General features: G+C 35.9%; 4 protein-coding genes across 4 annotated transcripts; 2 read left to right on the top strand and 2 right to left on the bottom strand.

Annotated features, from left to right (window-relative positions):
* The first annotated feature begins 4,366 nt into the window (after window positions 1-4,366).
* Window positions 4,367-6,987, top strand: LOC110785131 (L-type lectin-domain containing receptor kinase VIII.1). Its single transcript, XM_021989571.2, has one exon. The coding sequence runs from the start codon at window positions 4,569-4,571 to the stop codon at window positions 6,795-6,797; it is 2,229 nt and encodes a 742-aa protein (XP_021845263.2). The 5' UTR covers window positions 4,367-4,568; the 3' UTR covers window positions 6,798-6,987.
* A 3,760-nt stretch (window positions 6,988-10,747) lies between these two features.
* LOC110785130 (uncharacterized) lies at window positions 10,748-16,166 on the bottom strand. The gene is made up of 6 exons (XM_021989570.2): window positions 15,978-16,166; window positions 15,188-15,283; window positions 13,931-14,112; window positions 13,374-13,571; window positions 12,788-12,847; window positions 10,748-11,104 (listed from the first exon to the last, which is right to left on the bottom strand). Exons 2-6 carry the CDS (start codon window positions 15,276-15,278, stop codon window positions 10,940-10,942), a joined length of 696 nt encoding a protein of 231 aa, XP_021845262.2. The 5' UTR covers window positions 15,279-15,283; window positions 15,978-16,166; the 3' UTR covers window positions 10,748-10,939.
* Window positions 16,167-18,213: 2,047 nt separating this feature from the next.
* On the top strand, window positions 18,214-19,627 carry LOC110785109 (peroxidase 5). Its single transcript, XM_056829453.1, has 2 exons — window positions 18,214-18,744; window positions 18,827-19,627. The coding sequence occupies exons 1-2, from the start codon at window positions 18,421-18,423 to the stop codon at window positions 19,625-19,627; spliced, it is 1,125 nt and encodes a 374-aa protein (XP_056685431.1). The 5' UTR covers window positions 18,214-18,420.
* Window positions 19,628-20,472: 845 nt separating this feature from the next.
* LOC110785128 (WEB family protein At2g38370) lies at window positions 20,473-24,285 on the bottom strand. Its single transcript, XM_021989569.2, has 2 exons — window positions 23,867-24,285; window positions 20,473-22,340 (listed from the first exon to the last, which is right to left on the bottom strand). The coding sequence occupies exons 1-2, from the start codon at window positions 24,035-24,037 to the stop codon at window positions 20,862-20,864; spliced, it is 1,650 nt and encodes a 549-aa protein (XP_021845261.2). The 5' UTR covers window positions 24,038-24,285; the 3' UTR covers window positions 20,473-20,861.
* Between the last annotated feature and the right edge of the window lie 2,749 nt (window positions 24,286-27,034).

Genomic DNA, 27,034 nt, shown 5'->3' with positions numbered 1-27,034 from the left:
TTAATTACGTCTTTCCCGTTAGATGTCGCGTAATATGCACCTAGTAAAGTCAACGTCGTAATTTTGAATTAATGCTCATAATATGGCCAAAGGTAGTATCTTACAACATAAAATTTTTATAAGGTAGTTTATTACAACATTTTTTTTATAAGGTAGTTTTTCGCAAAAATCATATTTTATAAGGTAGTTTTTGACAAATTTACCTTTAGTTGCAATGAAATTCCTTTGTGGGACTGTTGATAATTCTGAGATTGATGCAGCTTTTAAAGGAATAGATGATGGGAAAGCTCCAGGATTTGAAGGACTTAATGCAGTTTTTTCAAAAGAAGCTGGAACATTATAAAGGAGGATATATACGAGTTTTTTCAACAAATAAGCTCCTCAAGCAAGTTAATTGCACTTCAGTGACTCTTATTCCTAAAATCCCTAACCCGTCTATGGTTAAGGATTTTAGACATATTGCTTGCTGCAGTGTCCTTTACAAGTTTACTTCAAAAATCTTGACCTCTAGGCTGCAGAAAGTGGCCGGTGATGTTATTAGTGAGTGTCAGGCAGGGTTTGTTCCAATGTAGACATATCTCGGATAATATTCTTCTTGCAACAGAGTTAGTCAAGGGTTATAATAAGAATCATATTTCTCCAAGATGGATGATAAAGGTGGATAAGAAAGCATACGACTCCATTGATTGGAGCTTCCCAAAAGAAGTTATGGTAGAGCTTGGGTTTCCTGAAATGTTTATTGGGTGGATTTTCAGTTGCCTAACTCAGTCTCCTACAGTATTTTGATTAATTTTGATTAAACGTACCCTCCTGCTGCTAAGAAGGCATTAAGGCAAGGAGATCCTTTATCTCTCTTTTTATTCTCTTTAGGGATGGAGTAATTGTCAAGAAATATTGGAATCTTGGGCTCTGACCCTAATTTCAATTCTCATCCTTGGTGTGAAAAACTGAACGTCACTCACCTAATGTTTACAGACGATCTTCTACTGTTCTCAAGAGCAGATACTATTTCAGTGACTATGTTGTTTCAAGCCTTTAAGAAGTTTTCTTTAGCTTCTGGTTTAGAGGCTAATCTAGAAAAGAGAAATGTGTATATCGGTGGAAATAAAGTTTTCAAGCAGCAAATCATCGGTGCATTACAGATTCCAGTGGGTGATTTTCCTTTTAGGTACCTTGGGGTTCCTTTGTCTACTAAGTACTCTCTTATATCCAGTGGAAACCTCTTATTGACAAGGTTCTTGCTAGAGCAAAGTGCTGAACTGCAAGGGTCTTGTCGTACGTAGGAAGATTACAGTTGGTAAATGTTGTGTTATTGGTGCCGATTTTTGTAATTCTGTAAAAGAAATCAAAGAGATTCAAGGTTTCAATAGGACCTTTCTCTGGACAGGTGGTGTTAATCCTTCAGAAAAAGCTTTAGTTTCCTGGGATGGGAAAGAATGCGAAGGATTCAATTATATGATAATGTGGAGCTATGTGCAAACTCTTATGGGCCATTTCTTGTAAAAAAGGGTAAGTTGTGGGTTCGTTGGGTTAACAGCTCCTAAGTTGTGCCTTAGGAGAACTTTTAGTTGTGCTCAGCTAATCACAAGTGTAAGGGGGTGGAGTGCAGTGGTGAAAAATGGAGTTTTCTCAATAAAGTCTATGTACACCCTGCGGTGTGGAATTTATAGCAAAGTGCCTTGGCGAAGAGTTCTCTGTAACAACAAAGTAACTCCAAGAAGCAATTTTATTCCGTGGCTTGCTGTTCATAATAGGCTTCCTGCCCTTGATTGACTTATAGTCTGGAAAGTGATTAATGATGATGTGTGTGCTCTGTGTGCGTGTGATATAGAGTCTGTGAAGCATCTATTTTTTCACCTGTACCTTTTCTGTGCAGATTTGGGAGAAGGTGCTAAGTGCTAGAATCCAACATTCCTTTACTTGTATTTTGCTTATCTATTGCTTTCTAGAATCTTTCTAATAGTTTTCTAGGGTTTTTGATAGAATTATTATGTTTCTGTCAATCCAGCGTTCACTAGAAGTTTAAAGCTAATTCAAAATAAACCTTGAATTAACCTCTATGAGGGGTATGAACCAATAACTTTCATCAAAAGTTGTCTTTTCTTAATTATTTGCATTGTTGTTACTTTATAGATATTGTGCTGTCGCATGTTTTTAAGCTTTTCAAAACTCAACAAAGTCTACTCAAAACAGATACACTCTCGTCGTCGGTCCCGCTTGTGCTTGTTGTGCGCACACAAGCGCCCCGATCGACCCTCGACTCTTGCTCTTGACGCCAATAGGCAAGAGTGAATTTATAGCAGTTGGACTTATTTATTTTGAGGTGTACTCTTACTCTGCTTCTTTACTTGGTAATTAATAAAGTTCTTTAATTGCCAACAAAAAAAACACATAATTTGACATGTTAAGAAACCATGAAACAATCAACAGATCAGTTTTAAAATTTGACATGAGAATTGCCTACAGCCAAAAATTCTATGAGGAAACACAAGTGGGAGGGAGAGGGGGAGAGAGAGGGAGAGGGAGGGAGAGAGGAATAGCACACATTTTGATGGCACTAATTATTACACATTCTGCTCTAAAGAAGTCAGTACCTTCTTTGCCAAACCATGCATTCGTAAGCAGGCTTTGTGAAGAAAACTCCATAATCTCATTCTTGGTCTTGTTTTAGCTGAGGTAATCAACTGCTAATGTGATATCGTCTTCACACATAATACAGAAATCTATAGGTCCACGCCGTCCACCAGGTTTTGTCACACCTGAAACCAGGCAATCTCAATCTCAACTGACTAAACGAACAACTCAAAACCAGTTAAAGAATCCAGACAACATCATCTGGTTGGAAGTTAAAGATGTTTTATCATGAATTAACACGGTAATATTGTATTATTTTATACAAAGTCCAAGAATTGGAACCCTCAAAATGCTGAAAAGTTTCATGCAATAAATCTGTACTTCTGTAGTTAATATCAGGAACTGAATGTAACATTTTATGGTACTTTGTAACTATCAACTATGGCCTAGAACCCTGGGACATGTATTATTTTGGGATTGGTATCCTCCTCAATATTTCTATAGTCAGATACCTCTCATGCAATTGAAAAGGTTAGGAACTAATGTGGTTTTGCATGTATGCCGTATGGTATCCTTATAATCAGCAAGTCACTATCAGAACTAAGCTGTGAAAACCAACAATCCCCATATTTTCAGCAATTTTGTGATTTAATGTAAACAAAACGAAGAATGTAACACCAAATTCTGCAATCAAATAAAGAATGCACCACCAGAAATTTTTAAAGCCTAACAAGTACCCCGTACATTAAATAACAATAACAATAGCATCAAACGGAATCACCGACACTGTAACAAATCAAAATTACATAAACTTCAGAACCTATACGACAAAAATCAGGTCAAACAGATTGAATAATCATCCAAGAATATAAATTTCGAAACAAAGAGTCTACAGCAAAGCCTAACTGAAATATTGGCTATAATCCCTGAAAGATCATGATTTGTAGCATCACACACCAAAGTACCACGAGCCCAACGCGGACCGACCATAATACCTGACTTGCAAGATGAGAATCTTAGTTCAAAACAGTCTCTACAATAATAATTTTTTGCAATTGATTTGACAAAAAGAAGAAAATAGCTCATATATCAGAATTCTGGAAGAATCAACCAATTTGATTGAAAAACTCCAATTGATCAATCCAAAAGAATTTAATAACTTTTCATAATTGGGGTTTTTGTAGAATTAAACAACCCAGTGGAATTATTTACAATCAACTTAATAAATCAAAATTTCATGCCAAATCATCATAAACCCTCGTTTGCCCAACAATCATCTTGATCAGAAATTTTGAGGTCAACCACGAGTGTAATTTAAGCAATGATAACAAGGCAATACTAATTCCACAATTTCCCTAATTAAACATTGAACTTTTCACACAATAAAAAAAATTAGATCTTTAACATGAATTTCAGTAATAGATTAACTCAATACATGATGGGTTTGAATAAAATACAAGTTTAATCGTGAAAACCACAAATTCAACAACTTTCATCACAAAATTTATCAAAACAACAATAGAAAAATAAATAAAAAAGCAACAAAAAAGGGGGGAAACATAAACAAAATTAAACTACAAAAACTCCGTAATAAGGAAGAATTATACTCCAGGTACCTGAATTTGGGGGGGGATCGAAGATGAGTAAGACTGTAAGAGAAGGGGGAGAAAGATTGGTTCTACTTCTTTGTGAATTGGTGTGGTGTTATAAAGGGTCCCACAATAGCTTTCAATACTCGTATTCATATTACAAGTGTGATATTCCAATGTACAAATTGAGTTTGTCAAAATTCACAACGGCTTTATTACCAATCACAGTGACTAGATCCCACATGTCATCTTCAGCTCCTCTTGGATTCTCAACACTATCACCTCTGACCTCCCCCACTTGTTTGGTTCTTCTTTCTCTCATCTTCAACTCCTCTTGGATTCTCTCTCTATCCCAACCCTCACTCCACTCTCTCTCTCTCCTCTGTCTGAAAATATAATCTCTAAATGTTAACCCTATTCTTTTCTCTCCTCAAAAACCACCAAATCACCACCCTCTCATCCACCATTCTAATCCTCTACCTCTGTTTCCCAACCCCTTTAACCGCCACTGACGGCGGCGACGACACCACCGAGTTTGATTTTGGTACACTAACACTCACTAGCTTAAAACTCCTCGGCGACGCCCATTTAAACAATGGAAGCGTCCGCCTCACCCGTGATCTCCCAGTCCCTAACTCCGGCGCTGGGAGAGTATTTTACTCCCATCCGGTAAAGTTCCGGCAAACCGGGACTAATTTTCCGGTGAGCTTCACTACCTACTTCTCCTTTACCATCACAAACCTCAACCCCTCCTCCATCGGTGGCGGCCTTGCCTTCCTAATCTCCCCTGACGCCGCCGCCAGTGGTGGTGCTGGCGGGTTCCTTGGTCTTAGTCAGGGTTCGAATCCAGGGTTCGTGGCGGTTGAATTCGATACACTTATGGATGTCGAATTCAAAGACATTAATGGAAACCATGTGGGTTTAGATCTAGGGTCAATGGTATCATCTCATGTAAGTGATTTAGATTCAATTAATATTGATTTAAAGAGTGGTGATGTTATTAATACTTGGATTGAGTATTCTGGATTAACCCAGATTTTTAGTATCTCTATTTCTTACTCCAATGTAAAACCAAAACAATCTTTGCTTTCGTTTAGCTTTGTATTGGATGATTTTGTTGGTGACGAAATGTTTGTGGGATTCAGTGGGTCAACTCAGGGGAGCACCGAGACTCACAGTGTTGATTGGTGGAGCTTCACCTCGTCTTTCGAGTCGTCGTCGCCTGAACCTGAACCTGAACCTGAACCGTCTCCTCCTTCCAATGTCCTGCCTCCGCCAACTCCACCATTTGGAACAGCGACGGTGGCAGTCCATGCTCCTCCGCCGTCGATTGCGCCATCGCGATCGAAATCAATGGTATCAACAAATGGCACAAGCAGGTCCTGTGGTAATGAGCTGTGTAAGCATAACCCAGTTGCGGTGGCCGGGGTTGTGACAGCAAGTGCATTTTTGTTGGCTATATTAGGAGGGGTTTTATTCTGGTTATTCTCGAAAAAAACGAAGCTGAAATTACCTAGGAGTTCGGGAGGTTGTTCTTTAACTGCGGATATCATTAAAATGCCCAAAGAATTCAGCTACAAGGAGCTTAAAATCGCCACAAAAGGGTTCGATCCCGGGCGGATCATCGGACATGGCGCCTTTGGTACTGTTTACAAAGGGATATTGGCAGAAACAGGGCTTGTTGTGGCGGTTAAAAGATGTAGTCATAAAAATGGAGGGCAAGGGAAGAATGAATTCTTATCGGAGTTATCAATAATTGGAACACTTAGGCATAGGAATTTAGTTAGGCTTCAAGGATGGTGTCATGAGAAGGAAGAAATATTATTAGTGTATGATTTAATGCCTAATGGGAGCTTAGATAAAGCATTATTTGAGTCAAGAATGGTATTATCTTGGGCACATAGAAGGAAAATTTTACATGGAGTAGCATCAGCTTTAGCTTATTTACATGAAGAATGTGAGAATTTGGTAGTACATAGGGATGTGAAAACAAGTAATATTATGTTAGATGAAGCATTTAACGCTAGGTTAGGTGATTTCGGGTTAGCCCGACAAATGGAGCACGATAAGTCCCCGGACGCCACGGTGGCGGCTGGTACAATGGGGTATTTAGCCCCAGAGTATCTCCTAACAGGTCGAGCCACCGATAAAACGGATGTGTTTAGCTACGGGGCGGTGGCTCTAGAGGTGGCGAGTGGACGGAGACCAATAGAGAAAGAAAAGAATGGGATAAAAGGGATTGGGAATTTGGTAGAATGGGTGTGGGGATTGCATACAGAAGGAAGATTGTTAGAGGGTGTTGATGAAAGGTTGAATGGAGAGTATGATGAAATGGAAATGAGGAGAGTGTTGTTTGTTGGATTAGCATGTTCTCATCCTGATCCAAATGAACGGCCTACAATGAGATGTGTGGTGCAAATGTTGGTTGGTGAAACAGAAGTTCCAATTGTCCCAAGAACTAAACCTTCAATGAGTTTCACTACTTCTCAGCTTCTTTTGAGTTTGCAAGATAGTGTTTCTGATTGTAATGCTATGCTTACATTGTCAACTTCTTCCTCTTCATCGGAGCGCAACTTATTCCTACCCGGCCGTGGAACTGCCGAAGCTGGTGGTGCCGCCGATGAGCTAGTCTAAAGGAATCACTTAATATGTACATATACTGCACCGACGTGTGATGTGCAAGCGCCGGAGGGCCCGAGAAATTAGACATTGCGTACCGCATCCATATGGATGGGAATTTTGTTACTGTTTATATAATTATAGGTTTTTAGGTTTAATTTGTTTCATTTGATTATTGTTATTATTATTATTATTATTATTATTATTATGTATGTATAATAGTGTAAGTCATAATTAATCTTTTCCCCACCGAAAAGAAAGGGAAAAAGACTGAAAGTGTTGTAATACGCACAAAGTGTAGGACTTTTTTAAATGGGGATAAAAAGGGACCCTTAATTTTGTGTAATACTCCGTGCTATTGTATTGTATTAATACTGGCAATAGCCAACAAAGTGAAGAAATTGAGCAAAGCGGTAATAAAAAAAATACCAGGGAAAGTTGGCTTACTTTCCCTTACGCAACAAGAACAAAGGGCAAAAAAAAAAAAAAAAAAAAAAGTGGTAATGATAATTAGTCAATTTTCTGTTGCAATGGGAAGAATTTTTAGAAGGGAAATAGTGGGTCCAAAGGTGGTTGCTTTAAAGTTGTCTTTTATAGTGGAAAAGGCACATATTTGGGTCTAGAAGTTTGAGTAGAGGTTCAGCAAAGCGTACTGATAAAAAGGTGGGCATATTTGTTAAATATGGGTATGGGCCTTATCCATATCCAAGAGATAGAATCCACTTTATATACAAAATCAAAGGAATATTAAAAAAAAATTGTTTAAAATCAACGTGGGTCACTCACAACATGGTGTTTTGAAATCCCTTTTTAATATAGGACATTTTCTCTCATACTCTCATATTTGAAGTCCCTTTTTAATATAGGACATTTTCACATCTCTATGTACTACCAAATTCTCACATTCTTTATTGGGCATATGACATTTTATGGGGCAGAGTATCTTCTTTATCAATTCTACTTTTAGTCATGACTTAAGTTCGGAAGTATTCTACTTTTTTATCCAAGTTGAGTTAAGTTCAACCCGAACTAACTTGATTTTTGAGTTGGAATTTCTACAATTTGGGTAAATCTAAATCTAAATATCTATGTAAAAGATGAACCTTCTGACAGCATAGAGAGACCACCACCTAGAAAAATAAATTTATTTTTTAATTTTATGTAATACTAAAGAGAAAAGATAACACTAGCTAGCTACTACAATTCTTATTTGATTGAAAATATTGTTTAATAATAATGTAATCCTTATATTATAGGGCTCTTATACTCCCCTATATAAACTCATACATTATGAACTCACAAATCCTAAAGCCAATGAGATTTTGAAGTGAAAACTAATTTAATTGTGTTTAACCTTTTAAATTAGTTGTGTTTCCCCTCTTATTTCAGTAGTATAAATATTTAGTTCTAATTCGTTAATTACTCCATTCATTATTTGAAAATTACGTGTGTAATTAAAGTTGAATGCACCTTTGGTTATTGTAGGAGGTTATTTTCGCACGTCTTAGAAAGTTTTTGAAAAATGTGATTTAAATGACTTTAACAAGTTGTATTGACAAAAAGTCAAATGCATCAAACCAACCAAAATGTTAAAAAATCATATGTGAACAAGATGACCTGTATTTTGCAATTCCGCCTAAAAGGAAGCCATTTTGAGTTTATTCAATCACACTTTGATATTTTAAAAAAAAAACTGAAAATGTGCAATAAGAAAAAACGTAAAAAGTTATATATAAAACCTGCACTAACTAAACAGAGAGTATGATTGTGTTGCAGTGGTCAAGGGGGTAGATTATCCTTGATTCATAATGTCCACAGATCAGCCGATAATGTCTATTTTGGTTTATTTTATTAACTTATTTGTTTCTTTTCTTTTTAACTTTTTTTTTCATCTTTATATTTAATTGGACTGCGCTAAAAAAATATATCATGACCATCAATTGTGCATTTCATATTATTTGTTTCATTCCCTTTCTTTCCTAATACTTTCATTTGTTATCTCTAGCTTTGGTTCTTTTTTTTTAATACCAATTGAATATTGTCTGCTTTTTTTTCCACCTTCATATTTAATTGGACTATACTATAATAAATAAAAAGTTATCGAGAACAAAATAAATTTTATTCCATCATTTACTGCTATTAATCACTTTAAATTTTGTACAAATTTTTTACATTTAGTTATATATATTGATAAAAAAAATTCTCCTCGGCCCCCAAAAAAAAAATTTGTGCCACCCTTGATCCAAAGTCCTGGGTCCGCCACTGGATACACATTAGCATAAACATACATCACAAATAGAAAAAAGAACATGGGAATAAATTGTTACAAGACCCTGAAGGACTAGGTGTAATTATAATGAATTGGAAGTGCATGAAAGCAATTAAATAAGCATGTTAAAGCATAAATAATCGAAAATTAAATAGTTTTGAAATATATGAGTTTTGAAGACTTTGAACTTCAAAGAATAAGAATGTTCAAGTGTGACATCTTATTCTTGAATGTTTCAAAAACTTTCATAAATCTAGTTTTAGGAGATGTTGCTCAACTTAAAACATCACTGATTTATAACCTTGATTTTTGAAATCGATTTTGAACAAAGAATTTAGGACTTGAAACTTAGAAATCGGGAGGCTTAATGTTAAAAGAAATGATGATTTAAGTATGAAAATCTCGACTTTATGCGCTCCAAATATTGAAAAGTTCTAGTTTAAAGAGAGATTGCTCTCTTTTAAACATCATTGATTACAAAATCCTTTGAAATTTAAAGAGTCATGAGTTTTAGTTCAAAGAAGGGTCTGCATATCTTTAAACATAAGTCTTATAAACCTTCATACCAAATGACTAAACACTGGCTTCAATTAATTATGTTATACCTAACATCTTCAATTTATCCTCAAAATATAATTTATTTTTTTGTAAAAAAAAACTAATATATAGTACTATGTACTAAATACAAAAATTTATCACTAAATGTTTCTTGTCTGGTTATTTCTAGTTTAATAAGTCACGTGGACCCTATTTAGGTAAAATTAACGTTTTACCATCTGAAATAAAAATAGTGAAATTAACCCTTTGGAATGCTGTCACGGTTGAAATAAAAGTTAAAGTAAAGTGGTAGTATTGGTAAGTTAAAAATAAAAAGTGACATCATTGATAAAACTCAATAATATAATGGTGCAATTGGCAAGGTAAAAACAAAAGGTAATACCTCAATAGTACAATGGTACCACTGTACCATTGAGAATTACCCAAAAGAACTTCCACAATGAAATAAGTGAAAACTCTAACCATGATTTTAGGGAGTACATGAACAAAATGCTTTAACATTCATCAACTACCTTTATTGACCACAACAAAATTTCCGGTCTCTTTGCTTAACAAACAAAGAAAAAAGATAAATTTTCGTTAATTTAATTTGTTTAAACCTACAGAGAAAACCGATAAAGGTTAATGAAATCAGAACGAAAAGTTGTGTAATTAGGGTTTTCATTGAGACCTAAAAAAAGCATAATTATATAAAAAAGTTGTACATATAAAACTAGATGTTTACATTGCAAATTTGCAATTAATATAGAATGAAGGAAGTAAAATAAGAAGTATTGTATATAGTCTTTTTTGTTGGTCGTTTTTTCGTGTAAGATCGTTAAAGCTATAGCCCAAAAATCACATGTGACTGATGTGAGTACACACTAGGACTGCTATTGATTAAAAAAAAAAAGAGAGAATTATTTTTAACACCAAGTAGGCTACTTTTATGTAATGCATAAATACGTTATACGTGCCAGTCTTAAGAAACTAGATGTTTCTTGAACAACTTCATCTCTAATTTAACACATTATCCAATCCGTCATTGAATTGGGTTTCTTAACCACATATAACAAAGTGCGTATAACCATGTCCCGGAGTATTTTCTTAGAAAAACGATATGCTTAATCTACTTTAAATTCGGCCGAAAGAATAAAACTAGTGGAGAAAAGGCAGAAATACTAAAAATTCAAAACAGAAAATAAAGATTACAGCAGCTTTTTGAGTGGATTTTATACAAGAGAATATGAGGGTGTTCCTGGTTGTAAAATATACATACCATAAACATGTTTATAATGAATGAAAATCACTTTGTTTCAGAGAAACTTTATACAAATTGACATCGGGATATTTAAGATGAAGTCACCATTTCAATTCTTCCCTCAACTGACTGTTGCTGTTTGCCGGTGTTGTACCTACTGCATGCGTGGAATGTGGAGCAGAGGTCAACATTCTGAATAAACTTCCCTGCGTCAACGAGGATCAGAGGTCCGAACTCGAAAACCATGGATTTACACTGGACAACAAAACAAAGAGAGAGAGGTGAGATTATGAGAATTATGACTTGATCCAAATAAATTGTAGAATGTAAACAAGTTACTCGATACTATGACTTAATCAAATGTAGCCGATTTTGCTTGATACTCGATACTATGACTTAATCAAATGTGGCCGAAATGTGAAAGGATGAAGATCACTCACTTAATGTTCGCAGATGAATTGCTTTTATTCTGTAGGGGTGAGATTCTATCTCAGTCAGTCTCCTTTATGCTGCTTTCTTAAAAATTTCTAAGGCGTTGGGTTTAGAAGCTAATCTTGACAAAAGCTGTCTCTATTTGAGTGGAGTTCCAGAAGTTACTAGGAAGGCTATGCTTGAGATTTTACACATGGAAGTTGGAGCTTTACCCTTGAGGTATTTAGGAGTGCCGTTAAGCTCTTCTAAACTCTTGTAGAGAAGATGGTTGAGAGAATCAGAAACTGTTCTTCTAAGCAACTTTCCTATGCTGGGAGACTTAAGCTGGTGAAGGTAGTTCTTTTGACTACGCAAAATTAATGGAGCCAAATCGTCCTACTTCCAAAAAGGATCATGAAGGAAGTAGAGAAAACTTGCAGATTGTATTTATGGACAGCGTTTGTTTTGGGTACAAAATGTCACGGGATCTACGGAGAAATCTAAGAAACCGTTAGTAGCTTTGGCACCTGATTGATGGGTGGAAGTGTGGAACCTGATTGATCTTCCGAAGTGGAACAAAGCTGCAATTTGCAAGCTTTTTTGGGCCGTTGCTCTAAAGGAAAGATAAACCCTGGATTCGTTGGCTTCACTCCTACTATATAAAAAGCAAAGATGTTTGGACTATGGCTATTCCAAATGGTCTTTGCTATCAAAAAAATACGGGAATGTACTTGTAGGGGTGTTCTGCAAACTACTTCACATGCTCAACAATTTATGACCAGTGAAAAGTTCTCTTATTAAGAAACTCTATAAAAGTTTGCAAGTACCTATTGCCTTAGTTCAGTTGAAAAGACTCATGTGCAACAACCTAGCAAGTCCCAAGAGTACTTTTATCCTATGGTTAGCTATTCTTAACAGGCTGGCTACCAAGGATAAGCTCTTCAAATGGAAAACAGTTGCTGATGCTGATTGTGTTTTATGTGGTACTTCTGTTGAAACTAACTCTCATTTATTCTTTGATTATCCTTACTCTTCTGTGATATGGGAGAGTGTTTTACAGAAGTTGCGCCTGACAAGGAGTTGTCTACCTTTCGACCTAGAAATGCAGGAAGCGGCTAAAGCCTGTCGGAGGAAGCAGCCCCTTCAGAAGCTTCATGGCATGTGCTTCACAGAGTCAGTGTATGCCATATGGATGCAAAGGAACATCAAAAGTTTTTAGAGGCAGTTTTGAAGCACCTAATGTAGTGGTTAATTCCATTCTTTTTAAAGTAGCTTGTAGAAGCAGTGCTGTAATCCAGGACCTATTGCTGTAGGTTTCTTTTTGTTTGCCTATGATAGTGTCTTTTCAACCCTTCCTAGAAGGTGGGGAGAGATTGCTTGAGGCCTTTGCTGGATTGTGGTGTTTGTGTGTTCTCTTTTGGTCAATAATATTTCTCTTTATTTGCCAAACAAAATAAAATTGTGGCCGATTACGAAAACTAAACAAGTTACTAGATTATACGGAGTATGCAACAAAATTATTCGTACCTTCTTAGTCAACTTTCCTACACTGTTGCATGCCTTCAGTAGCAGCTGGATGACCTCTAGCTGTTACACATTGAGGAATCAAAAAATGAGTTCTCTATCAGGAACATATATTACTGATGATTATCACAACTGAAACATTGTATATATTCAGGAAGTGCAAAAAGCTTTCCAGATTATGCCTTAACTTAATTAGTTTGATTAGCAAAAACTACCAAAAAAATCCAGTCACTTTAGCAATTAGCATTCTCATATTTCAATCAACAATCGAAGGGTAAATTACTAATCAATTAACAAGTGACTACTACGTATACAGAAAATACAAGTTACCGTGCTACAGTAAACCACACATAAAACCAACTAACAAGTGATTATTCCCAAATACAAGTTAACTTGTTGTAAACCAAACATTTATTAATATTTTGGCAAGTTCCTATTTGACAGCATTCCATGACATGTTTCTTTGTCAAATCGGGAGGTGGATGGGGAAGGGGAGAGGCTTTCCTTCAGAAACCATTCAATCATATACCAGGAGCAGGTAATAATACTCAATCCATCAGAAAATACAAAAGCGAAGTGAAGTACAGACCTCAGTGTCAGGATCATTCAACTTTTCAAGAGCTTCGTCAACAGCTCTATGGCAAAGATCACACTTGTTTCTCTTTTCAGGCATGGATGATACCATAGTATTTCTACAAAGATCAACTTTCTTACAAAATCCTTCAGGTTCAACTGATGAAACCTCCAAGAAGAAAAGAGGAGCGTAGTAATTCACCAATGTTGTGCACTGTCAAAAGAGGAGAACAAAGATATTTTTAGACTTTAACCTGTCAAGTGTAAAATAAAGACTAATAGTTCAATAACAACAGTTTCCAGAGAGATCTGATGCGCAAGCTCTCAGCTATAACGCTATAAATAATTATATGGCACAAAATTGTTCGACTGCTTCAAGAACCAAAGGTACAGACAAAGTTTGAAGAAAACACATCTATGTCTAGAGCAAGAGAGAAAAAGAGAGAGAGAGATAAAGAGAGAGAAGGGGAGGGGGGGGTAACATATTGATGGCACTAGTTAACACTGTTGCATGCATAATAGCACGTATTTTGATGGCACTAGTTAACATATGTTCTCTGAAGAAGTCAATACCTGCTTCGCCAAACCATGCATTTGCATGCAGGCCTTGTGAAGAGACTCCATAATCTCATCCCGGGTCTTGTTTTGGCTGAGGTAATCAACAGCCAATGTGGTATACTCTTCACACATAGTACAGACATCAATAGGCCCTCGATGTTCACCAGGACCACGCAGTCCACCAAGTTTTGACACACCTGAAAGCAGGCCATCTCAATGTCAACTGACTACACCAGTAGCTCATACATCGTGTTGGAAGTTATAATGTTTTAGCATGAATTAGCAGTTTAGCACGGTAGATATTGTATTAATTCATACAGAAGTCCAAGAACTGGAAAGTTCAAAATGCCAAAAAGTTCCATGCGCTAAACCTGTACTTCTGTAGTTAATAACAGGAACTCAATGTAACGTTTTATGGTATTTTGAAACTATTAACGTACGACCTAGAAGCCTCTCATGCAATTATCCTCTTTCACTTACAATTCAAGATGGTCCAAGTATATTGAATCGGCGACCCCCACCACATCTCAAGAGCCCCAATAGCAAAGCAAGGACACAAGTCACGAAATTGACAATTAGACAGAAAGCACCACAAGAGACAGACAACAAGACAGATGAGGCATGTATAATACAAACCAATATGAACCGAACATACAAAAAACAAACATGATATGGAAGGTAGGTTTAAGTTAGGCGATTAAATGACATTTGATGGGAAGTGCCTCAGAGGCCAATATGAGGAAAATGGAACAGGAAGGTTTAGTACTAATGTACTATCAGGTACTTTGGGTAATAGGAAGTATGTAGATTCCCTCAAAAAAAAAAAGTATGTAGATAACATTAATTGAAATTATCCACTTTTGATACAGGAAACTCTCAGAGTCTCAGTTATATGACAACTAGAAATGTACATTAATCAGAAACTGAAAAAGTTGGGAAACAATGGGGTTTTGCATGTACGCCGTATGGCGTATGGTATCCATATAATCAGTAAGTCACTAGCAGAATCGGACTTGTAACCCATCTTTTCAGCAATTCTGTGAATTCATAAAATAAGGAATGCACCACCTTAGTACACTAGAAAACCATAACAATAGCATGAAATTGAATCACCAATACTTAAACAAATCAAAATTACAGAGAATACAGAACCTATATGACGAAAATCAGGACAAACAGATTGAATAATCAACCAAGAATATAGATTCAGAAAGAAATATAAGATAGAGAATTGACCAGAGAGTCTACAGTAAAGCCTATCTGAAATATTACCTGCAATCCCTGAAAGATGATGATTTCTAGCATCACACCCCAAAGTACCGGCCACAACCAAGAGAACCACAAGCCCAACCCTGACGTCCATAATACCTGAATAACCAACACAGTAAACAAAATCGAAAAAATAAAACTGCAAGATGAGAATCTTAGTTCAAAACAGTCTCTACAATAATAATTTTCGGCAATTGATGTAACAAAAAGAAGAAAATAGCTCTTAGATCAGAATTCTGGAAGAATCAAACGATTCGATCGAAACACTCCAATTGATCAACCCACAAAAATTAAACAACTTTTCTTAATTGGATTTTTCTAGAATTAAACACTCAGTCAAATTAATTATTAAATCAAATTATCAATTTTTCATGTCAAATCATCATAAACCCTCGTTTGCCCAACAATCATCTTCTTTAGAAATTTTCAGGTCAACTACGAGTCTAACTAAAGCAAAGCAATAAAAATTCCACAATTTCAATAAATTCATGATATTTTCCAATTAAAAAAAAGGCGTTTTACCAATTGAACATTGAATTTTTCATACAATAAGAAATTAGATGTTTAGCACGAAATTCACTAACAGATTAATTCAATACGTGATGGGTACTTAAATTACAAGTTAAATCGTGAAAATACCAGAAATTTAGCAACTTTCATCACAAAAATTATCTAGTCATGACCAAAATTAGAAGTTTTTTAATCGAAAGTTGTAGAGTCAACAAATTAACAACAAAAAGGGGAAAATATAAACAAAATCAAACTACAAAGAATAAGGAAGAATTACAGGTACCTGAATTTTCTGGGGGATCGAAGATGAGTAAGAGAGAGAAAGATTGGTTGGAGAAGAAGAAGACTACAAAAGGCTGAAGGTTCCTTGTAGAATTGGTATGGTGAGGTGAAGTTGAAGCTTTTAAACGACACTGAGATTGGTTCGATGATGGTATTTCAAGGCCCCACTCTAGCTTTTTAATACTCCAATCCTATTAGGATTACAACTCTGATATTCCATATTGAAATTGAATTTGGAAAAATTCACAACAATAACTAGATTGGATAATTATTGCTTTATTTATCACAAATTCACAAGTTTATACCCACTCGATTATTATTGCATCTTTTTGTTACATCAATCTAAAAAAGTAGAGCTGGCAAAAATTGACCCAACCCACCAACCCAACCCGAACCCAACCCAATAATAAAGGGTTGGGTCAAGATTTTCAACCCGTTTAATTAAATGGGTCAACCCAACCCAACCCGTTTAATTAAATGGGTTGGGTCAGGTTGAAATTTTCAACCCGAAAACAACCCGTCTAACCCGTTTAAGTGCAAGCAAGTATGTAATATATATATGTATAATGTGATTTGAAAGATTTTATTTCTCATTTTCCCTTCAACATTGAATAATTATTTGACGTTTTGATTCATGTCAAATACATATTGAAAAATTACTTTTTGCAATGAGATATGCCATAACAAAATCACCTCGCAATTCTATAGTCAAATCAATTTACAATTTAAAGTGGGAAAAAAAAATTAAACGGGTCAACTTCAGGTCAACCCGTTTATAGTTGGGTTGGGTTGGGTTGAAAATCTCAACCCGTTTAATTAAACAGGTCGGGTTGGGTTGGGAAAATCTCAACCCGTTTATAAATGGGTCGACCTGATTTCGACCCAACCCAACCCATTGCCAGCTCTATAAAAAAGCATTGCACGACACTAACGTGAAAATAATACAACAACGTCCATAAAACACGAGTGTAAAGTCGTGGTTTGTAATTGGACCGTGATTTTTTGGAATAAGCACGACAAAACGTGATACAACCAAGAGGCGGAGACAGGGGTAGGGGCGGCTGCCCCCCAAGATTAAAAAAAAAAAAAAAAGCTATATGTATTAATAACTGTAAAAATAAATCATCAATTTCCCTTTGCTCTAGTGGTCAAAGGTTCATATTTGAACCCCTTGATACAAGGTTCGAGCCCCATCTCCAGTGTAAAATTCTCGCCCTCCCAACCTACAAATCCTGGCTCCGCCACTGGATACAACACGGCTTGACACGACAATACACGTTAATCAACTAGTGGGTTAGGCGGCTTAGGCCTATCCATACTCAAGGGCAAGCAGACTAGACACGGTCAAAAACATCTTTACTAATCTAAAACAAAGTACAAATCTTTAATGGTGGGTCTTCCTTTTGCCTTGGGTGGGCCCGACCCTCGGATGAAGAATTTGATAGTGTATTTTTAGTTTGATGCCATATGGCTTATTATTAATGAAATTGTTCTTCCCCGTCAAAAAAAAAAAAAAAAAAAAAGTTACGACCACTTTTAAATTATTGTAAAATTGTATAAGTTCTATGTTATATTAATTAATTTCTTTTACCGGTCCCTTGTAAAACCGTTTAAAATCCGCCACTGCAAAAGAAAGATATTCAACCACGTTATATATAAATCTAAATCCGCACCCGCTAACTCGAGCAAATTGAGGAAATATGATTCAAAAACAATTTGAACTAATGGGGTGAATTCAAATCAATATATAAAATGCAAACTCTGAGCACAACTAAAACTAGTTTATTTATTTATTTGCTTTTTTAAAAAAAAAATTTGTAACGAGCTTTATTTGAACATGTTTTTTTTTTTTTTTGGGAAAATTTGAACAAGTTTTGAAAGAAGCTTGAACATAATGTAGGCTTACTCGTTCATACATGTTCGCTAATAACTAATTTACTACCTACTTATATTCATGAGTAAGATCAATTAGTTCTACGTTAACCTTTATGCTTATGCTCATGAATAAACTCCATCTTTAAGAGGTTTTGTGTGTTGTAATTTTATTCTATTTTTTATTGAGGTAGAGTATCAAATACAGAAATGGTCATAAAAGTAGAAATAACATTATAAAATTTACTCCGTATTAGTTTTAATCAATTGAAATAGTTGGCATTTTCAATAAATTTATAGTACACAGACACGTAGTACTCTACGTCTTTAATATTTAACCAACAAAAGGAGTTGAAGCAAAACAGTTAAGAAATTAGGTGTTATATTGTCATAGGGGAAGCTAATTAAAACAAAAATGGGTGTCAAAAAACAAATTATTAGTTATCATCCAAGTTTTGTGGAATGTAATTATGCTAACACATAAATACTTGCAAAGCTATCAATTCCAATGCGCACACTAATAAGAAATTTACCCTAAAAAGGAAAGGGGTGGCTTGGTGAGGATACCAAGCATGGCATCCCTCTTTGCATTCCTCCTTGCCCTTGTTCTGAACCTTTTTAATCCATCTCCGTCTCCATCCCCGTCTCCATCCCCGTCCCCAAGTCGGTCTTTATCTCCATCTCCATCTCCATCCCCATCCCCATCCCCATCCCCATCCCCGAGAGGAGAAATCAACAGCACTGCAATTAGTGACAATCTTAGTGTAGATTTCTACAAATCAAGTTGCCCAAATGTAGAGCAAATTGTTGCTGATGTTCTTCGTAATAAATCACAAGCGCATCCGGGGATTGTCCCTGGTATTCTTCGTCTTTACTTTCATGATTGCTATATTACGGTAAGTCTATTACATAACATCATATACATCCTTAATTACAATAACATAGACTTAATGGTCATAAATGAATGATGAATAACAGGGTTGTGATGCTTCAATCCTTCTAACCCCACAAAGATACAACAACCACGACGTAGAAATGATCCACCCAGCAAATGGAAACTCCTTAAGAGGCATGAAAGCCTTAGATGCAGCAAAGGAAGAGGTCGAAAAGCAATGTCCAGGCGTATTATCCTGTGCGGATCTTCTATCCTACGCAGCTCGAGATATGGTTGTTTTTGCAGGAAACCCCAAATATGATGTTCCTGCAGGACGTCGTGATTCTTTTTCAACCAGCGGTGGCCTTGCAAGTGCCCTCCCTACAGGAAATGATACCATTGCTATTCAACAAAAAAAATTCGCAGAAAGAGGGCTTACCTTACAGGACATGGTGGTGTTAGAGGGGTCCCACTCAATAGGCCGAACCCGATGTCAGAACACAATCGCTGAAGATGGTTCAATGGATAAAATGCCTGATACTGCAAAGTTTGTAGACAAGCAGTTCGAGCAGAAGGTGAAACAGAGATTCTGTCCTGAATCTCGGCATGCATTGTTTACAAGTATAAGAGCACCTTTGGTTCCTGATAACCCTAACAATTCTGATTGGGGCAACTCATTCTATAAACACATTATCAAAGGCAGGACCTTGCTGCCTTTTGATATTTCGTTAGCTGTTGAACAGACTACTAAAGATATGGTACATCAGTATGCTTCTGACAGTGCTCTTTGGCAGAAAATGTTTAATGATGCTATGATCAAATTGGGAAAGGTTAATGTGCTTACCGGAGATCAAGGCGAAATCAGACGCAAATGTGGATGGATCAATGCAGTTTCTACAATTTAATTAATTAGTTAATCTTGCCTTTTTACATCAATCAATACTTACTACTTAGTGTGCGTCGCAACAAAAATGAGTAACATATGAAATTTGTAACGCTCAATAATATGATTAGAATTTAGAAGGTGTATTGCTTCTTGCTTCTTGCTTCTTGCTTCTTGCTTCTTGCTTCAGGGTTTTTTTGTCAACTTTTAGTGGTACATTATTTCTTTTTTCAGGATATTTTTGTAAATTTTTGGTGTTATGAACAGGCTACCATGTTATATACTCCGTACAAAGTAGTTTTTCAACATACGATTTCATTTTGTTTTTCAAGTTACGTTTTCATTTTAACAATATATAACACCAAGAACACCATACTATCATGAAAATCCAGTTTTGCTCTCACCGCTACAAAAGTCGACTTAACGATCTCGAATAAAGAGAAATGTTTAAGATTATGTAACTTTGTGCCATCCCCTAAAAAAAAAATTGTAACTTTGTACCACACTAATTTCGTCACAAATTCTCAACTTAATCCATTTTGATATAATCAAGTTTTTAACATTTCTACATTTAGCTTTTTGTTTAGTCTAGAGTTTCCCCTAATTACTATTTATAGCAACAGACCGCCTTTAACACTAATACTAATTATAGCAACAGATCACTTTTTACACTAATTACAAGGAAAGAAATAAAAATAGAGCACAGGAAAAACTTTTCAACTTGTACAACGGCTACTTTTAAGTCCTACATGGCAGTCGGCAGATCTGAAACAGAAAATCTGGTTACATGGCATATTCACATAAAATAACTTAATAAGCTTCCTTTGAAGACTAACGGCTAGTTTGCCTCAAAAAAACACAAACCAATAGAAAAAACAATCCAACGGCTATATTTCAGCATGCTCCTTTCTTGTAACCTAGTAATCACCCTAATCATTCTACTACAATCATTCTCCTTTATCGAGCATTCGTACTACTCCGTTGCTAGATTGATCATCAAGCAAGAAATTCAGCGTAAACCAGTACAACTTTACAAGATAGTAATACCTACTAACAGTAGCAAATTTCCAAGGCAGAAACATACATTAAACATAAGAATGCATGCTTAGCAGCTAGGCCGAACCAAGACATGGTCATTAAAATCCAGACAATTAGATTTACAGTACAAGAAACAGAATGTATTAATTCGATAGACTATAACATTACAGTCAGCTCATACCATACAAGGAAGCCGAATTCCAAAAGGGTTCTTTTAGTTACCTTGCAGCGGAAGTTGGCTTCTTCTTTTTCTTGCTTTGCTTGGGCAAAAAGACTGAGAATCGACCAAAACCGAGCTTCTTTCTTTTTGCAGGCAGCTGCTTTTGAGGACCTCCACAATCACTGTCCACCTTCCAAGCGGAGGATATGACAGCATTTTGTTTCCCAAGCATCTGACCCAACGAAATCTTTCGTTTAACATTGTTTTTCCCTGACTCAAACTCTTCAGTAATGAGCAGCTTCTGGCTAAGTATTTGCCCAATTGACAAGGTGGACTTTAGTACCGGGGCTTTGGAATCACTTACTAGACTAACACCATTGACATCAAGCACCCAAGAATCTCTCCTTCGATTAGAAGGACAAGGATTCTTAAATTTGGTTGAATTATGTATAGAACGTCTTCTCTCTCCATGCTCAGATCTCCACTTCCGAAGAGCTTCCTCCACACCAAGTTTAGCCCTATTGGCAGCCTCAACTCTGTTTAAAGCTTCTTCCAATGCCTGCTTTGAAGTTTCAACTTCATCCATGGCTTCTTCTACCCTCATCATTATATTCATTTTCGATATATTTGCTTCGTCAACTTGAAGCACTGCCTCAAGTACTTTCACATTGCCACTTTCCTCGGCATCTTGAGCTTTTCTTTTCAAGGAAGAGTATTCTTCAAGACTAAGGGTTATTCTTTCTTCGAGTGGGGAATTCTCGCTCTTCTCTAAAGCTTTGATCTCTGCAAGAGCAACAGCTTCTGCAGCCTTTGCTGCTTCCTTCATTTTTCTAGCTGCAACCAATCTGATCTCAGCCGTCTTTGTCTTAGCCTTTGTTTGTTCAATCTCTGACATAACCCTCATGACTTCAGACTTAGCAGCCTCTCCCTTTTTCTTGAAATCTTCTGCCTCATTGCTCAACCGCTCAAGTTCTTCTGTTATGTCCTTACTACCGCTGCTAGCTTCCTTAGTTTCTTCCAGCTTTGACTTTTTCTCATTGATCTCATCCTCTAGAGAAGAAACCTTCAATGTATTTGATCTCAGTCTTTCACGGGTTTTCTCCAAGGATATCCTTTCTCTCTCTATTTTCTTGTTATATGACTCCACAGATGCTCGAATTTCGGCTAGATCACCAGTTGTCTTGGTAAGGTTTAACTTTGCCTGTTTGAGTTCCATCAATATAAAGCCCGGGGTGGACGATGGTATAAGGCTTGAAATTTCTGGAAGCTTCTGAACTGAGAGATTAGGATTATTCTCCTTCTCTACCTCGTCTTCTTCTTCTTCCACAACAGACGGCTTCTCATCAGCAATAACAGTCAATTGGGCTTCAGATTCTTCTTTTTGTAGCTTGGATTTGAGATCCTCAACCATTCTCTTTGTTGCTTCGAGTTCTTTTAGGACCTCAAGTGTATCCTTTTCTTTAAGGATAAGCTCTTTCTCCAATTCTGCTGCCTGCTCCTCCACTTTAGCCACATCAATTTCCTCCCCATCACATGACTGTAACCAAAAAAAAGAGAGTTAGAAATCTCACCTTATCAAACGAATGCACCGGGATAAAGTGTACACTACAGCAGACAAACAAAAATCATAATTCAATTCACCTCAACTCAATATCAAATCACTATACCATTTTATACCCCAATAGTTGAACACAGCAGATGTCATGAACCTAAAAATCATATCTATTTGGGCACTAATCGAACGTGGTCACAGTCCCAAGAATTGCTATGAATCACATTATTATCTATTAATGCAGCCAAGCAGGCATCAATTGTATACAGCTACACCTACATGTAATCTTATCTATGGAGTATGATTTTATCTTAAAAAGACAACTCCAAATGCCACTAGTCTTTCTGAACTCAAATACATTCGTTAAATATGACTCCGTTCAGTTTATGTTGAGTTATTGCCAAATCAGTAACATATCACTCTTCTTCATCTAACCACCCACTAACAAGAGAAGCACTCAACATAACTTTCTCCATCTACTTCCCAATTCCCACCCCAAAGAAAATTCTAGACAATATCATCCCTTTATGACCATTAATGTTTTGAAATATCCGCTATTTCCTTCAAAACTGAAAACTGATCATAATACCACAATGAACTCCCATCAACCACCAGTTTATGAATCCTGCTTCGACTGATGTATACATTCACGTTCCTAACCCATCCAGATAGATCCTTACCTGTTCGTTTCTCAACTATCCCGCCAAAAAATATACCACTTTTAATAGTAACAACTTAACTTTTCTATAAACTAATCATACACACCACTCACTCCCATTCATAAGTCTTACAGAAATAACATCTTGAAATCCAGCCTAAATCATTTTCCTATCAATAACCCCATTCATAAGCCATTGCTCCTCCGAGCTCGTGATTGGTAATTGCTAAGTGCTAACATAAGATCACATTGCAATGATTCAGTGTGATCCCTTCATCGATCAAGTATGGGTCACACAACCAGTAAACCCTAACCACTTTAGACATTTTCCAATCCAACCAAAAGTATCAACTTTCCTTCTCAAATTATAATCTTATTGCTACTATAACAGTATAACAAGCAACACTGACTAAGTGACTAGTCTACTACTCCACTACACAACACTGTATTCCTTTTCCTGTGTCTTCCATAACTGACATCTTAAAATCAAACACAATTACAAAATGTGACATTAATTACACATTTACACCATAAACCCAACATATATGCAAACACTTCATAACAAATTCACAAAATAAAAAATCACATTCATTTATTTATGTTTGGCGCACAGAGCCATGATAGACGGGATTCGGTGCTAGGGTACCACCCCAAGAGTTCAACCAGTTAAACAAAAATTCACATACACAAATACATGAAACCACAAACATTTCACTTCTCCTTATTCCAAAATTTCAAACCTAAACATAAAACCAACCAAAATCTACACAAAGCTAAAACAGAACAAACAAATTCTCAACAAAATTCAAGCAAACAAGAACAACAATAACAAAATTACTAGAAATTTCTTTACCAGAAAAGAATGAGTGGATTTATGTAAATTGTGAAAAGGCTTCCAGTATCCAACTCCACCAAACTTAGAAACAGCTTCTTTAACAGACTCAAATGGCGCAGAAGTATCAATTTCACCCCTCAATTTCCCACCTCTAAAATCCCCAAATACTAGGGTTTCTTCGTCCCCCATTTTTACAAGCAATCTAAAATTCTGAACCCACAAAAAAAACACAAAATTAAAATTGACCCTTTTGTTCTTTTGACCTTAATTGTTGAAAAAACTTTCTGGGTATCCAATGATGTTGATTGAAAAAATTGGTAAATTTGGAGAGAAAACAGAGGGAAAAGAATGTGAAGAGTAGAAGGAGAGAGTGAAGTGGGGAGGGTTTTTAAGGAAGATGAAAGAATTATTAAAAGGGGTTTGTTTGTTTGTTTGGCGTGGGGACAACGTCAATTGTCTTGTAACGTTCGAGTTTTCAGGGGTTAATGGTTCGAGTTTGAAGTTTGAGCCTTGTGTGGATTTTTTTAGTATTTTTGTTGTTCCATGACTTCTTTTTTTGGTCTACTCTAACGACTACTTTCACACTTTGGAGTCTACTTTTGTCTTTCTCTTTGAGGGTAAGTGGAAATAGAAATTGAATCTTGCACGAACTTGGGAAAAAGTCAAAATGAGGTTTAGAAGAGGGGTTAGTAGTACACCTCAAAAAATTGACCCCAATTCGAAAAATTGATGCGATTGATCCGATCATATGATTAATCCATTATCCGATTTTGATCCGAAATCCAAAATTGATTCGAATCGAAACCGATCTGGAATTGATTTAACCTGAAATGGTCTGATACCAAATCGACCCGAGCTGAAACAATCCGACCCGATCTTCACCTGAAGCCGAAGTAACTCGAACATAACTGCAAAATTTGAATCAATCCAACACCGATCCTAACTGAAGACACGAAACCAATCCAAACCAAAGAAAAACTCAAATTTAACGATAGTTCAACCTCAATAACACAAAATTTTAACTTTAATTACTATATTATTATTATTATTAATTTTTTTTATTAAATTATTATCAACCTTAAATTTCATTAATAACGACATATTGTCTATGAAGTAATCCGAGTGTTTGGTTTCAAATACTAGTTACTTTACTAAATCATGATAAATTTTCATTTCCCTAAAATATATAATATTTTCCATGTCTCATATATGCTTGTTGCCCGCATACTTTTACTTGCCAAGGATGGACATAAATGTTAAAGTCTTAGTATCATAGTTTTGGAAAGGTATCCTTGTTAGGACACCAGATTTTTATTTTATTTTTTAAAATAAAAAATTGAACAAAGAAGGCGACATTAACAAGTTGTCATGTTTGATTTTGAACAAATATGGCAAACATAATTGCCCTATTAAAGTTGTTTTAGAGGGCGAAAAGTAATCAAGAAGGGCGAGATAATTGTTGGCTTCCTTGAGTTCAACCAAAAAGGGCGAAAATAAAGAGTAGTCTTGAAAAGCTAATAGGAAGGATCTAACAGGGGGAGTGAAGGGAGATTTTTATGTCGCCCTTAAAGGATAGGAGGGCGATATTTTGATCAAATAGGGCGACAATTTTTGCCCTCCTTGATCCTGTTTGTTGTAGTGTGTGAAGGGCGTGATAAAATATAAAATTAATCTTGAAACTTCAACCATCAACTTAAACTTTTGGTCAAGTTGGTCATTTGACAGGATGAATTTGATAGATCGTTGAAAAAAATATTAGTTTGGCCTTGTTCATTATGATTATGCATGAACAAAAATAAAATTGAAGTTGAGTCAAAGTAAATCATCCGTGGTTTATTCATACTTGCATACTCCCTCTGTCTCTTAATACTCGCACCGTTTTGACTGGACACGCATGCCAATGCACAACTTTGACCGCCAATATCTTTAACTATATATTATAAAAACTTATAAAAAATTTAATATTTTGAAAATATATATTAAGATGAAGGCAACACTATATTATATACTAACATTTGTTTATATATACTAGAAATAAAATAGGGTCAAAGTGAATGATGTGAATAGTGCAAAAAATCAAAACGGTGCGAGTATTAAGGGACAGAGGGAGTATATTATTGAGGTAGCATGGACCAAAAGCATTATATACTAAGCGGCATGGCTCTAGAAACCGATACGTTGCGATGTTTCGAGGGGATGGCTAGGAAGATAGCCATTAGAAATGGTGGTAGATCGAATTATTGAGGTATGTAAGAGTAATTAGGCTTCTTTTCTTCTAGATACAAAAAAATAAACACAAAAGTCCGGAACTAGCTGTTTTATTGTGACCACTTACGGTGCACTGTGCATGTTTGCTAGTTGATGCATGCTTACCTTCCAAAATGTATGGGGGAGGTTTTATTTGCTTCAGTTTTTTGGTTAAACAACAAATGTCCACCCCCCAGACTAAAGTGACTAGTTTTCTCGCCCGATGGGCTCTACTTAAGGGTAAAAGGACGACCAATAATCTGGTTTAATTCTAAAATCTAAAGGGTTGAGAATTAAACCACTAACCAATTGATCAAGAGACGAAGTAAACAACGACTGCGCCAAAACCAACTTAGTTATTTTATTCTTATTTTTTTTGTTTGATTGGCTAATGAAAGTTGTTAACTCCATAAATTAAACTTTTAAATTGATCATTAGATGGTGGCGTATATCATCTGTAACATTCTTTTTCTTGGACCAACTAATTTGTTGAGTTTGCGTCGTTATAAGATTTTCACGTCAGCAGGTTAGTGTTTTGAGCCAAAGAAATGAGTAAAAACAGTAACCACTCACAGTTGGAGATTGATTAGATAGACCATTACAACCACAATAAGCACAAGAATATTTAGCTAATACCCTTACCAATTACTTCCTCCGTTTCTGAAAGTTCTTTACACTTAGGAATATGTGTCCAAAATATGAAAACTTTGACCGTAAATTCTCACTATTATATACATCAAAACGTTACATGTAAGATCTTGTTAGATTGGTCTCGGTATGTATTTTTATAATATCAACTTTTTTTAATTTTTCCATATACGAAATTGGATATATTAGGAGTTAAATATTGCATTGGAGTCCGTGCAAATAGTAACTGTAAAGAACTTTCTGAAACGGAGGTAGTACCATCTTAATCCACCTCCCGAACCTTAAAAAGAA

This window comes from Spinacia oleracea, chromosome 5, assembly GCF_020520425.1.
Source record: "Spinacia oleracea cultivar Varoflay chromosome 5, BTI_SOV_V1, whole genome shotgun sequence".
Classification (NCBI taxonomy): domain Eukaryota; kingdom Viridiplantae; phylum Streptophyta; class Magnoliopsida; order Caryophyllales; family Amaranthaceae; genus Spinacia; species Spinacia oleracea.
The sequence above is the reverse complement of the archived record's forward strand: the minus strand, read 5'-3'. Positions and strand labels throughout refer to the sequence as shown.

What these genes read in the sequence shown, in the direction of transcription:
- LOC110785131 (XM_021989571.2), top strand. Translation starts at nt 4,569, where the DNA reads ATGTTAACCCTATTCTTTTCTCTCCTCAAAAACCACCAAATCACCACC.
- LOC110785130 (XM_021989570.2), bottom strand. Translation starts at nt 15,278, where the DNA reads ATGGACGTCAGGGTTGGGCTTGTGGTTCTCTTGGTTGTGGCCGGTACT. An exon ending in TCATCTTTCAGGGATTGCAG is followed by an intron (nt 14,113 to 15,187) that starts GTAATATTTCAG and finishes GCCTGCTTTCAG; the next exon opens with GTGTGTCAAAACTTGGTGGA. An exon ending in TGCATGGTTTGGCGAAGCAG is followed by an intron (nt 13,572 to 13,930) that starts GTATTGACTTCT and finishes CTCTTTTGACAG; the next exon opens with TGCACAACATTGGTGAATTA.
- LOC110785109 (XM_056829453.1), top strand. Translation starts at nt 18,421, where the DNA reads ATGGCATCCCTCTTTGCATTCCTCCTTGCCCTTGTTCTGAACCTTTTT. An exon ending in TTCATGATTGCTATATTACG is followed by an intron (nt 18,745 to 18,826) that starts GTAAGTCTATTA and finishes GATGAATAACAG; the next exon opens with GGTTGTGATGCTTCAATCCT.
- LOC110785128 (XM_021989569.2), bottom strand. Translation starts at nt 24,037, where the DNA reads ATGGGGGACGAAGAAACCCTAGTATTTGGGGATTTTAGAGGTGGGAAA. An exon ending in AATCCACTCATTCTTTTCTG is followed by an intron (nt 22,341 to 23,866) that starts GTAAAGAAATTT and finishes TTTTGGTTACAG; the next exon opens with TCATGTGATGGGGAGGAAAT.